General features: G+C 42.5%; 1 protein-coding gene across 3 annotated transcripts in view; it reads left to right on the top strand.

Moving 5' to 3' along the window:
* Window positions 1–13,056, top strand: part of NSMAF (neutral sphingomyelinase activation associated factor) — a 63,855-nt gene that overhangs the window by 18,424 nt on the left and 32,375 nt on the right. For all 3 annotated transcript variants that reach the window (XR_003793477.1, XM_029222469.1, XM_029222470.1), the window contains exons 3-9: window positions 2,822–2,900; window positions 2,996–3,063; window positions 3,143–3,179; window positions 9,243–9,293; window positions 11,843–11,914; window positions 12,223–12,270; window positions 12,375–12,427. Coding sequence is in view for 2 of the 3 variants with exons in the window: in XM_029222469.1 (XP_029078302.1) it covers window positions 2,822–2,900; window positions 2,996–3,063; window positions 3,143–3,179; window positions 9,243–9,293; window positions 11,843–11,914; window positions 12,223–12,270; window positions 12,375–12,427 (408 nt within the window). In the remaining variant the exon portion in view is untranslated. The remainder of the gene's footprint in view (window positions 1–2,821; window positions 2,901–2,995; window positions 3,064–3,142; window positions 3,180–9,242; window positions 9,294–11,842; window positions 11,915–12,222; window positions 12,271–12,374; window positions 12,428–13,056) is intronic.

The following is a 13,056-nucleotide window of genomic DNA, read 5'->3' on the forward strand; positions in this document are numbered from 1 at the left end:
AAAAATGGGACAGATTGAACACCAAAAAAGAATAATGAGGGTAGTGGATTGAAATGTATCAGAAGGGCTCAAATCCATGAGTTCATAATGACATATATATAATATAAATATATTATTTCATGTGTGTGTGTGTGTATATATATATGTATATCAGTTACCTTTGAAGGTACTAGGACACCAACTCATTTTCCTAAAACTTGATAAACGTAAAGAATCGAGCATTTTTCCCGCTTTCCTTGTACAAATTGTACTTTAGGGTAACCAAATCACAGATAATTAAAGCTGCTCTTTGTTGATGAATTCTAGATAATAAACACAGAGGGAATGTTAAAAATGTCAACCCCTAGTGAATAATGGATCTATATCAGGGGTCGACAAACTATGGTCAGATCTGGCCTGCTACTTGTTTTTGTAAATAAAGTTTTATTGGAACACCCACTTGTTTACATATTGTGTGTGGTTGCTTTCCTGCAACACGGAAGTAGAACTGAATAGTGACAGAGACCAAATGGCCTGCAAAGTCGAAAATATTTACTATCTGGCTCTTTATAGAAGAAGTTTGCCAACCTGTGATGTAGACAGAATCTTCAGTGGCTGCTAAACCAGCAGATGAAAAGCTGCTGAGAAATTTTTTAATGCACGTATCAAGATAGGCATTACCTGAACCCACTGTGGCCTCTTGATTCGAGGGAAGTACATGTGCACTGCCTCTGACGAACCCTTACCAGAAAATCAAACCCCAGCTGGTCAAGTCTTTTAATCTTACCAATTATATAAAGGAAATGGGATAGAGGAAAACCACAGAGATGTGTTTAGCAAGGTTCGTAATGCGGGAAAACGAAAGTTGCCTTAGATTAAGAGATATTGAGAGACCTGTCAACTAAATGTAATATGGACTTTTGTGTTCCGATTTGAACAAACCAACTATAAGAACACACTTATGAAATAGAAAAATTTGAATCCTGGCTGTATTCTTGATGACATTAAGGAATTATTAATTTTTTTAGGTGTGACAGTGATAGGTCATTTATTGAAATAGTTTATCTTCAGAGATTCATGTTAAAGTATATATAAATGAAGTATAGGATGTCTGGGAATTTATCTAAAATCCAGCAGGGTTCTGAGGTGTTGTACACAAAACAAGAATGACTGCATGTTAACAACTGCAGAAACTAGGTGATTGATACTTGGGAATTTTCTATTCTATTTGTATTTGTTTAGCAATTGCCATAGAAGTACTTAAGTTATTATTAGGTGATTTAGGGTGTTAGGAAAGTAAATGCAGATAACAGCATGGAAAGAAATGATATAAAATCAAAATTTAAAAGAGCTTTTGAGGAAGAAGAATTGCAGGCTAAATCATGACCTTCAGCATGACGAGCCTTCTTGTGCACTGGGTACATATTATCTACGTACACAGAGGTAGGCCTTCCTCAAGATTGTGATGGGACTTTATCCCGTGGGTTAGAACACCATTGGCGTATTTGTAAGCCAGGAAGAATGTGAGATTTCTTTGATAGAAGAAGAACTGACTCGGCCGGGGTGGGGGGGTGGGGGGGGGTACAGAAGCAGGAAGAGCAGGTCGGTCTTTCTAGAGTATAAGTAACATAATTGCTTCAGTTAAGAGACCCTGGAACGGCCAGAGTAAGAAGTGTTCACGGGCTTCCCTGGTGGTGCAGTGGTTGAGAGTCCGCCTGCTGATGCAGGGGACAAGGGTTCGTGCCCCAGTCCAGGAAGATCCCACATGCCGCGGAGCCTGTGCATCCAGAGCCTGTGCTCCACAACGGGAGAGGCCACGACAGTGAGAGGCCCGCGTACCGCAAAAAAAAAAAAAAAAAAAAAAAAAAAGCGTTCACTAGGACACTGAGGAATGACTGGAGAAAAAGTCCAGATGTCATACAAGTGATTTTAAAAAACGTGAGATCCTTAGAGCTTCACTTGTAGATAAAATGTACTCTTGGAAACTAATCTTAGGTGATTTTTTTATAAGATGATGTTCCAGCATTTCTTAACCTGTGTTTTGATTACATAATAAGTTATTGCCTTGGTTTGATCAATTGATAAAAGTCATCTAGTCAGTAAAAGACAATCAAGTGTGTAGATTTTTATTGGCTTCGGGCAAGTGAGGCACATGGGCCTCTAACATGCTCAGGCAGGCTTTTTCCCAAAACTCATTGGAGCCTTATAAATGTCCCAAGAAAGGAGGAGAATGGCGAAGCCGATAACTGATTTATTTGATATTATAGTAGTAGGCAAATAGTCTTTAAAATTGCTTATTATCATAGAACCAGTTTTCCCCGGAATTCCTATGTACCCCAGAATCACCGGTAAAAGCGTTCTGGGTTCTAAATTCAAACTCTTCTCATTCTTGCATGATTATAAATAAGAAAACAAAAAATCTCCTACCTAATCAACGTTAGATGCTTAGTATTGCTTTCTGAATAGTTCTTTAAGATATAGGAAATGAAAAGTCAAAAGAATTTACCACAGACAGGATGGAATCAGCGTTTCTTAAGGATCAGAAAACTGTTTCCCTTTCACAGTAGTTGTGAGGACCAGATGAAGTAATGCGAATAAAATACATGCGACAGTTCTCAACCAGTGAGACCATATTACAACACATGCAGATTCTTTAACCTCCAGGGAGGGGGAGATGAGGAAAATATTTTTGCTATATTTTCCAACCTTTCATACCCTTCTCTTTGTTGATCTTTTATTAGTTGATACTTTAGTCATCTACATTCTAGTTAAAATGTATTATGATTCTTTTGTGACTTTTGTTACGTTCATTAATAATAACCTTTTGTACTTTCATCTCTAGGAAAATCAGAGGCTCCTTAAAAATATGTTCAAAATCAGTTATTTTTGAACCGGATGCAGTATCCCAGCCCATCATTAAGGTAGATGCATTTTAAATGTGAACAGGAACGGTCCTATTTTTTGTATATATTTTACCTTGGCTTATTTTTATAATATTTCTCTCAATTTTTTCCAGATTCCTTTGAGAGATTGTATAAAAATAGGAAAACATGGGGAAAATGGAGCCAATAGACACTTTGCAAAGTACGTCATTGTTACAACTGTGTAATTTTACTTCTGCCAAAAAATTACATATATTTAATAACTTTTATCTGCATTTTAGGGTGGTATCCGGGGGGATCTCGCTCATTTTCAGTCAGGTAAGAAGCACCTAGTAAACATTTTTTTCTAACCTGAATGAACATTTAAATGAATAAATACATACATATGTGTGTGTGTGTATATATACACACATATATATACACATTTTTTTTTAAGCACAATGAAATTATTTGTAGAAATCTCAAATGAAGGCCACAGGGAATGATGTTTAAATTCTTTTAAAGTTAGTCATTGAGAACTATATGTCTTAGAAGCTGTGATCCCTGATGCGTTCCTTAATGTTCATTAAGCGTGTGGTGCCTGCAGGCTGTGTGGGTCCGTCCTGAGGAGTCCTGACAGTGTGTGAGGGTTGAGATAAAGGATTGCAGTTGGAAGGTGGGAGGCCAGCGCCTCCCACTTCAGTGAGCTCAGATGGACTCAGGGTGAAACGGAGGCCACGGCTCAGGATGTGTATGTAGCCTTGTCTAATTATAGTATAATGCTTGGGGTCACCTTTTCTTCATTTCACATTTACATCCAGTACTATGTGAACACTGGCAATACGGAGATAAATTACACGTTTTTTCTCCTGTCATACACAACTGACCCTTGAACAAAGTGGGAGTTTAGGGCACTGACCCCCACGCCCACACACACAAACAGGTGAAAATTTATAACTTTCGACTCCCCCCAGACTTAACTACGAATAGCCTACTGTTGCCTTACTGATGACATAGACAGTTGATAACACATATTTTGTATGTTATATGTATTATATACTGTATTCTTACAATAAGTTAGAGAAAAGAAAATGTTATTAAGAAAATCATAAGGAAGAGAAAATGCATTTGCAGTATGTACTATACTTATCCATACTGTAAGTTTGTCATCTGTTTATAAGATGAATCATGTCTGTCAGTACCTACATCAATATTGTCTTAATGTGATACAAAACACTATAGATGTTAGATGTGTTACTAACATTAGACATCAAAAATGAAAAGATAGGGGCTTCTCTGGTGGCGCAGTGGTTGAGAGCCTGCCGATGCAGGGGACACGGATTCGTGCCCCGGTCCGGGAAGATCCCACATGCCGCAGAGCGGCTGGGCCCGTGAGCCATGGCCGCTGAGCCTGCGCGTCCGGAGCCTGTGCTCCGCAACGGGAGAGGCCACAACAGTGAGAGGCCTGCGTACCGCAAAAAAAAAAAAAAAAGAAAAGATAATGTGAAAAAGAAACGTGTTATTTACAAGTATGATTCACGCACTGATAATGAAGCAGCAGCAGGATGACTGCTTTATCGTAGCCTTGTCATCAGTATTGCTTCCCAGTAGCCCAGCCTGTACACTGTTGAGTGAATCATTATAAAAGTGTTATGGCACACAGTGTTGTATCAGATTCATAATTCAGTATGGGAAACGTGGTTACATTTTAATTTTCAAAATTAAAAAAAAAATTATTTTATTTATTTTTGGCTGTGTTGGGTCTTCGTTGCGGCGAGCGGGGGCTGCTATTCATTGCGGTGCGCGGGCTTCTCATTGCGGTGGCTTCTCTTGTTGTGGAGCACGGGCTCTAGGCACGCGAGCTTCAGTAGTTGTGGCACGCGGGCTTCAGTAGTTGTGGCTTGCGGGCACTAGAGCGCAGGCTCAGTAGCTGTGGTGCACGGGCTCAGTTGCTCCGCGGCATGTGGGCTCTTCCCAGACCAGGGCTCAAACCTGTGTCCCCTGCATTGGCAGACGGATTCTTAACCACTGCACCACCGGGGAAGCCCCAAACATGATAACATTTTTTTTTTTTAAACCCGTGATGATAGAGAAAGACATCTGAACAGTAATGTAATTCTTTGAAAGCAAAGTTATGAAACCTGAAAACTAATACATGATTAATCTTATATTAAAATCACTCCCCTATGCCTACGCAAGGATAGGCTGTCCACTTCAGTACACGTCTCGCACACGATGTTCTGCACTATGAATGCTCAGGTGATGACAGTGATGAACACAGAAATGTATCATCCACTTCCTCCACGTGGTTATTAGATATTCACATGAAGACACACACACACACACAGCAGGTGAGTTTATTAACTGTACAGCAGGATGATTGTTCACTAGTCATTAGGTGGAAGTGGAGTGTCCCAGAGGTCTTCGTTCCTGTCGTCTGTCTTCACGTTGAGCGGCGGGGTGGGGTGGGGGGGTCTTACTGTCACAGGTGGCAGAGATGGAGTGGGGACGGGGTGGGCAGGAGAGGCAGACACATTCAATTTAACTTTATGGAAATACATCATGATTTCTGGCTGACTTTTCTGCTTTTTTATTTCTCTAAAAATGTTGCCATACGGTACCAATCCTCCTTCCACCGTTTGCTTTAGTTCCAGTGCCTGTGTCATAGAAGGGTCCGTGTCGTAAAAGAAGCCAAAAAGCAGCCTCAGAAATCAGAGCCTGCTGCTAGGTGGTCTCATGTCAGTTTGTTTCCTGGCACTGCTGCTTCTACATCTTCTTCCTCGTCATCTGGCGCTGGTTTGGAAGCTCTCATCTCCCTCTGGTTGTCTTCTGTTAATTCCTCGGGTGTGGTGTCCATTAGTTCTTGAATTTCTCCAAGATCCATATCTTGAAACGCTTCAACTCTCTACCTCTTTTTGCCATATCTGTACTCTGATTCATGATTTCCTTTTCCTCTGTTGTAAATCCTGTGAAGTCATGCACAGCGTCTGGACACAGTTTTCTCCAGGAATGTACTGTTTTTGGCTTGATGGCTTTCATGACTTTTTCTGTAACAACCATGGCATCTTCAATGGTGTAATCCTTCCAGACTCTCATGATTTCTCTTCCACAGCATTGACAGTCCTTTGCACAGAGTACCATATGTAATAAGCCTTAAAGGTTCTTATGACCCCTGATCTAGAGGCTGAATTAGAGATGCTGGGTTTGGGGGCAAGTAGACCACTTTGACACCTTTGGTGTTGAACTCATGGGGTTCTAGGTGGCCAGGGGTATTGTCCAATTAAAAGAACATTAAAGGGCAGTCCCATACTGGCAGAATACTTCCTGACTTCAGGGACAAAGCATCGATGGAACCAATCCAGAAAAAGCGTTCTTGTTGTCCAGACCTTCTTGTTGTCCAACCAAAAGACTGGCAGCTGGGGTTCCCTCTTCCCTTCAAGGCTGGGGGGCCAGCAGCTTTATAGATCAGGGCAGTCCTGGTCATCGACCCCATTGCATTTGCACAAAACAGCAGAATTGCCTATCCCTTCCTGCCTTAAATCCAGGTCCTCGTGTCTCTTCCTTATCAATGAACGTCCTTTGTGGATTTTTTTTTTTTCCTCAGAAGAGGGTACTTTCATCTGCTTTCAAACCTGATCAGGCAGATATCCTTTCTCCTCAGTGATTTTCTTAATGGTGTCTGGGAGCTCGTCTGCTGCCTCCTGGTTGGCAGAAGTTGCTTCTCCTGTTATCTTGACATTTTCAAAGCGAAATCTCTTTCCAAAATTTATCAAACCATCCTTTGCTGACATTAAATTTTCCAGCTTTAGATCCTTCACCTTCCTTTTGCTTTAAGTTGTCATATGATGGCTTCATACTAGTCATCACGCAGCAACCCTGCACCCACGTAAAAGCTGCATTTTCAGTACGTGATAAAAAGGTAGTTCACAAAAAGTGCCAGGTTCTCCCGCCTGCTGGGTAGCTGCCTGATGGCTTCATGAATTTCCTTTTCCTTTTTACAATGGTGTTTACATTGGATTCATTTATCTTGAAATGGTGGCGACCGCAGCAGCTGACCTCACCTCAATCAATGGTACACATATCAAGTAATTCAGCTTTTTCTCGTAATGTCATGACTTTGCTTCTCGGGAGCACGGCCAGCATCACTAGTGGCACTTCGTGTGGGTCCTGTGGTGTTATTCCAGGTTTGTGATCTTATACTAAACACGATGAAAAATGCACAAGAACCGGGAGGGACCACTTTTTACTGTGATGCCCAGTTCACTGCTGCTTACGTGAAGATGGATAGCGCCCCGCAGCCTTCTGAGGTTACTCTCAGCACTCGACCTCAGCGCAGTATCACAGGAGGCGGCTATGAAGTTATGACCGTGGTACAGTGTGAACTACGGTGAACGTATGCAGCTGTGATTTCATACCGCATCTTTATAGTTATTTACATTTCTCTCGACTAAGATTGGTGCCATCCATGTACGGTCTGTTAGCGTGTGCGTAAGTTTTGATAAGTTTTAACTTTTTATAATAGATTTGTGTATGTTTTATGGTTGTAAATGATATGATAGACTAGTATCTACATATATTTTATGTACTCATGACATAACAATTTCTTAATTTTTCTGATATTTCTAGGCTACACAGTTCATCTTCTTTCAAATTGTCCCAAATCTCCACATACTTTTCCAATGTGTTTACTGAAAACAATCCACATGTAAGTGGACCCATGCGGTTCAAACCCATGTTGTTCAAGGGTTAGCTGTACTCAATTCACCTGTAGATCTTTAAAAAATTATAGATGAGACAGGAGTAGAGCTCATTACCACTGCCTTTTTGCTGTGAATCTCACCTTCTTCACCTTGAAAATGAAAGGGTAGAGGTCAGCGTTGGTTCCGCTCTCTGCGGATCTCCAGCTCCTTGAAGTGTTCAAAGAAAAGTATCATTCTGTGATCGAGCAAGCATGGGAAGAGCTGTGGGAAACAAAGATGCAGAGATTTCTTTACGCTAGGACTGGGCGCGAAGCGTTGAGATTCTCAAGGGGTGAATGGTCGGGAGCAGAGAGCCTCCGGTGGTTTTTGGATCATTTAGCCCTCTTGTTCGTGCCTCTTTTTAATGCATATTGAAAATTATTTTATGAAGCCTGGGAGATATCAGATTAGGTGATTTTCTAAGTCTGCCTTCCATGATTCTAATAATTTTAGGGAAGAAAGCATTTCAGAGGCTCTCTTTGACTTCATGCTGCTTTGACTGGCGGATATGAAAGCAGTTATGGCCACATCTGTTTGGGGAAGGAGCACCACTACTGATGATTCTCGTCCACACCTGTATTCTCATTATTTCTAGAGTATCGTTCTACACTGTCGCTTTATTCTAGAAAGTCCTTATCTTGAAAGGAGTAGGTACTTTTTCAGTTGAAAGTATGGTTTCCATTATAAAAATATACATTTTATGGGTTTCCCTGGTGGCGCAGTGGTTGAGAATCCGCCTGCCGTTGCAGGGGACATGGGTTCGTGCCCCGGTCCGGGAAGATGCCACATGCCGCAGAGCGGCTGGGCCCGTGAACCATGGCCTCTGAGCCTGCGCATCCGGAGCCTGTGCTGCGCAACGGGAGAGACCGCAACAGTGAGAGGCCTGCGTACCGCAAAAAAAAAAAAAAAAAAGAAAGAAAAAATATATATATATACACACATTTTTGTATAATTTTAATAAGCTTAAGAATAAAGCCCCCAAATCCTCCCACCTCCTTTCAATAGTTTGTATAAGAGGTCTCATGTCAAATAAACTCAAAATCAGCTTTACATCAAGGTGTGACTAGATATAAGCTACTCGTTCAAGTATTAAGCTTCCTGGGTTAAGCACACAACCAAATAAACACAACTTTTGTGTTTTTTGTTTACTTACCAGGTCACAGTGTTTCAGAAATATGTTATGGTTCTTCAGGCTTTTAGAGTTTTGCTTCCAAATATTCTTTTGCTGATAGAATAAAGAGGAGTGTGTGTGTGTGTGTGCACGCGTGCGTGTGTGTCTGTCTAAAGAGAGTTTTCTTTATGTTGATGAATGCATTTCATACCACAGTGACTTTGTTTTACTCATTTCTTAGAAAATCAGCCTTAGATTAGCTTCCTTCACTTGTCTGGTTACTGGGTACAAGTGATGACATTCATAAGACATCTTAGACATTGTATTTATCCAGCAGTGGTTGCTACCTTGTTGCCTTGATGAATCTCTTTTTAATTTAATGTTTGTTATTTTAACATCAGAACTTTAAAGCTATACTCATATTAATGCAAGTGCTTTTGGAAACAGATTATGTAACAACGATTTAAATTCGATTCGTAACATCGTAATTAACAGTAACTCATTACTGTGATAATGTTTAATATTTTACAAGTATTGATTTGTTTTTCTCAGGTATATTTCATTAAAGAACACAACATTGTTGCACCATATAAAATAGAAAGGGTAAGTAAAGCTTTTCATTTATCCCCAGCAATTTACATAGTGATTTTGAGCAGTAAGATTCTGTGTCTCTGTTAACTTCTTTGATGCAATGTAATGGGTATTTGAAAGCTTGTTCCCTAGCAGTTATAACAAAATTACCCAAGGGAATGACAGACTTTAGTCCGAGAGATTTCAATTAACTTTTTAACTTCAAAATAGGCGTGTCTATTAGGGGGAAAAAAAGCTTAAATTATTAGGTTAAAAGTTGAAATCAGAATATGCATCGCTTAAAAGATTATTTACTGATTATCAGTGAGAACTTCTTTTAAATGTTTGAGAAGTACTTATAGGCTATAAAATACCCTTATTTAAGAGCTCAGTACTAATTTATAAATGCTGCTGTTGGGTAGAAGCTCTGAGGGGCCGTGAACACAAGACTTGTAACTAGACGTTCCATCCAGCCATTCTGTGCTTTAACTAATGCTTTATGCTGTAGCTTAGTATGCAGTAAAGGGGTAACTCCTTGCAGAAGAGTTTTTACGAGACCTAGAGATGGGACTACTGCTCCTATAAATGACGCCTCTGAATTAGGAAAAGCCACCCTCTCCGAGCAGACGTCCGACAGGCCGGATGGCAGTTCCGGTCACAGGCCAGCCTGCGGGTTCTCAGCAGCAGCTTGGGGGGGGGGTGGGGACGCACCAGCCACGTGCAGCCCCCTCTGAGTTTTATGTACAAGAAACATGTGCATGCGCCAGTCACTCAGAAACGGTGAATACTGCGACCTCGTCACTCGCAGGTGGTGCTATTGGCACTTTGGGAAGGACGGTTCTTCATTGTGAGGGGCTGCCTCTTATATTACAGGCTGTTCCCACCCACGGAGTGCCCCCTCTGCACTGTCCCCCTTTGTTGTGTGGCACCACACATTGACAAGTGCCCCGCAGGGGTGGTGGAACGCCCCCCTGCCCCCCAAGTTGAGAACCGCTGCCTGGTGTACTCTCCCTGCAAAGGCTCTCCTGTCACCCACTTGAAGTGCAAAGCTGCTGAAAAGTTACATAAAAGGAAATGAATAAGGTTTTCTGAAGCAAAGAAAAGCTCTTGTGAATTAGGACACCAAAGGATTCTCAGGTTTAAAGGGGCGGGGTTGTGACTTTGACCATGGTGATGAGACTTGATAGACTAGGAAGCCCAGACCCTTGCTCCTCTTATGGAGAGACTGACTCAGTTCCCTTTGTGAGAAATCCAGAGACCAGTTAAGAGTGCCCTGCGCCCCAGGTGAGCATGAAATGAGCCACCCTGAAGCTGTGGGAACATTGTAGCATCCTTTCACTGTAGTCCCTCCCCTGGCACTGTGCCACGTGATTGGAGGGAACTCCCAGCTCCCATCTTCTCCCTGGGAAGGGAAAGACAAGACGGGACCATAGGTCCAATGTTCTGGCTTTTGGGGGCAGCTGCCTGAGGGACTGGCTTCTGTCTCACCTGTCTTGGACCTCTGACAGGACCCATAATGCTCTAGATGCCTGGGGACCCCTGAAAACAGGAAAGAGCTGCTCCAGGGGACCCTGCACCAGAGACACAGGCAGATACAGCCCAGCAGACTCACCCTCGGGAAAGAGAAGAGTGCAGCTTGTGACACATAAAATTAACCGCCACAACACTTGCACACCCAGCCTCAGAGCACCTGAGTGTATGAAGCCAGCACGGACAGGACTGAAAGGAGAGGCCGACAGCAGCACTGGACAGAGGAGACTTCCGTCCGTGCCCCACCTTCAGTCATGGGTAGATCATCCAGACAGAAGGTCACTCAGGAAACGGAGGACTCGACCAGCACTCTGACCAGATGGACCTCACAGACACACCCAGAACGTCCTGCCCAACGGTAGCAGGACACACGTTCTTCTCACGTGCACACGGGACGTTCTCCAGGACAGGTCGCGTGTCAGGTCACAAAACAAGTCAACAAATCTAAGAAGGTTACAACCACCGTGGAGTGAAGCCAGAAATCCATAGCAGCGGGAAAATTCACACGTATGTGGAAATTAAACAACACTCTTGAACAGCCAATGGGTCAAAGAAATAAAAGAGAGAAATTAGACTCAAGAGGGTGGGGATATAGGTGTACATACAGCTGATTCACTTCGCTGTACAGTAGAAACTAACACAACATTGTAAAGCAATTGTACTCCAATAAAGAAGTAAAAGAACAAAAACCAGAAAACCTCAAGATGATCAAAACGAAAACAGAGCATATATACCCAAACTGCAAAGATGCCGCAAAAGCAGTCCTAAGAGGGGAGTTTAATGTTAAACGCTTACCTTGAAGATCTCAAATTTAAAAACCTAACTGTACACCTCCAGGAACCAGAAAAAGAAGAGCAAACTAAGCCCAAAATTAGCAGAAGGAAGGAGATAGTAAATACAGCCGTAAATCCAACAGACTCTGCTCCCCTGGGGCGCTCATTCCGTGTGGGCGGAGGGAGGGCACGCCAGGCAGGTCCCTGCACGGGCCAGCAGGGGGCTGCAAATGTCTTAAAGTGGTGGGGCCTGACGTGCTTGGTCTCCCTCTTTTTTAGGGCACAATGGAATATGTCTTCGAGTTGGATGTTTCAGGGAAGGTGGAAGGTGTCGTGGAGACATTGCTTCAGGTAAGCCAGGGCTTTTCTCAGACGTTCACTGGCAAACTGAGGCATAAACTTTTTTTTTTTTTTTTTTTAAAGAATTTCATACTCATTTGTCTTACCAAAACCATAACCTTTTTTATAAATCTGAAACAGATTTACTTGAATATGTTGAACTTGAAAACTACACATTAGGAAGAAGCCATAGATATATCAGAGTCATTCTTACCTGTTGTTAAGTAACAGAATGGTGGTTGTGTTTCATTGTTTCTAAGGAAATATCTTCAAAGCACCTGAGAGAAAAAATAAATTCTTGTGTATTTATATAATCGTAGCTTCACAGAGCATCCTGTCTGGACAAACTTGGGGACCAAACTGCTATGGTAAGAGTTTCTAAAGATCTGTATCTTTATTGTGAATGAACGTGTATTGATATGTCACTTATAAATCCTTATATCCATACTTTTTAAATGATTCTGTTTTAAAGATAACAGCCATTTTGCAGTCCCGTTTGGCTAGGACATCATTTGACAAAAACAGGTAAGTTTTCGATGATTTTGTTTCCTGATTACGAAAGCAGTGGCATCGTCACCTGGTGCCTCAGTGTGTCCAGAACCAATAGTGGGTGTTACCACCTGCCTCACCCCAAACCTGCTCGTCTGGGGGAATGGCCCTGGCGTCAGTGCCAGAGCAGAGTCTGGGGCCTCCTTGCCACTTCTCCCAGCTGACATCTGTCCATCAGAAAGGCCTGGTGCCAGGTGCTCTCCACGATCTTCCCAGTCTACGAGCTCCTGTCTTTTCACATGTTAGCGCCTCCATTCAGGCCACCAGCCCCTGCCACTAAGGTCTCAGTGACAGTGTTTAGCTTGTCCCCAGCTCCAGCCTTCCCTGCTCCAATCCCGTTTCCCTCACTGTGTCAAATGTACTTTTAAAATACATTCTTTCTAAGGAACTTATTTCATTATATCACTTGTCTGTTTGAAACTCTTCCAGACTTCCATTGCCTTCAGGGTAGAGTCTTAACCTCACCTGCACGCGGGGCTCTGGTTTAGCCTTTGTCACTGTTCCGGCCGCCGGTGCCTCTTGCATGCTCTGCTCTGGATCTTTGCGTTCTGTGCGATGCCTGAGGTGCCTTATGGCCTCCTGCCTCTGAGCCTCTGCTCAGAATG

The sequence above is a fragment of the Monodon monoceros genome, unplaced genomic scaffold (assembly GCF_005190385.1).
Source record: "Monodon monoceros isolate NGI ecotype Baffin Bay Population unplaced genomic scaffold, NGI_Narwhal_1 Super_Scaffold_14, whole genome shotgun sequence".
Taxonomy (NCBI): domain Eukaryota; kingdom Metazoa; phylum Chordata; class Mammalia; order Artiodactyla; family Monodontidae; genus Monodon; species Monodon monoceros.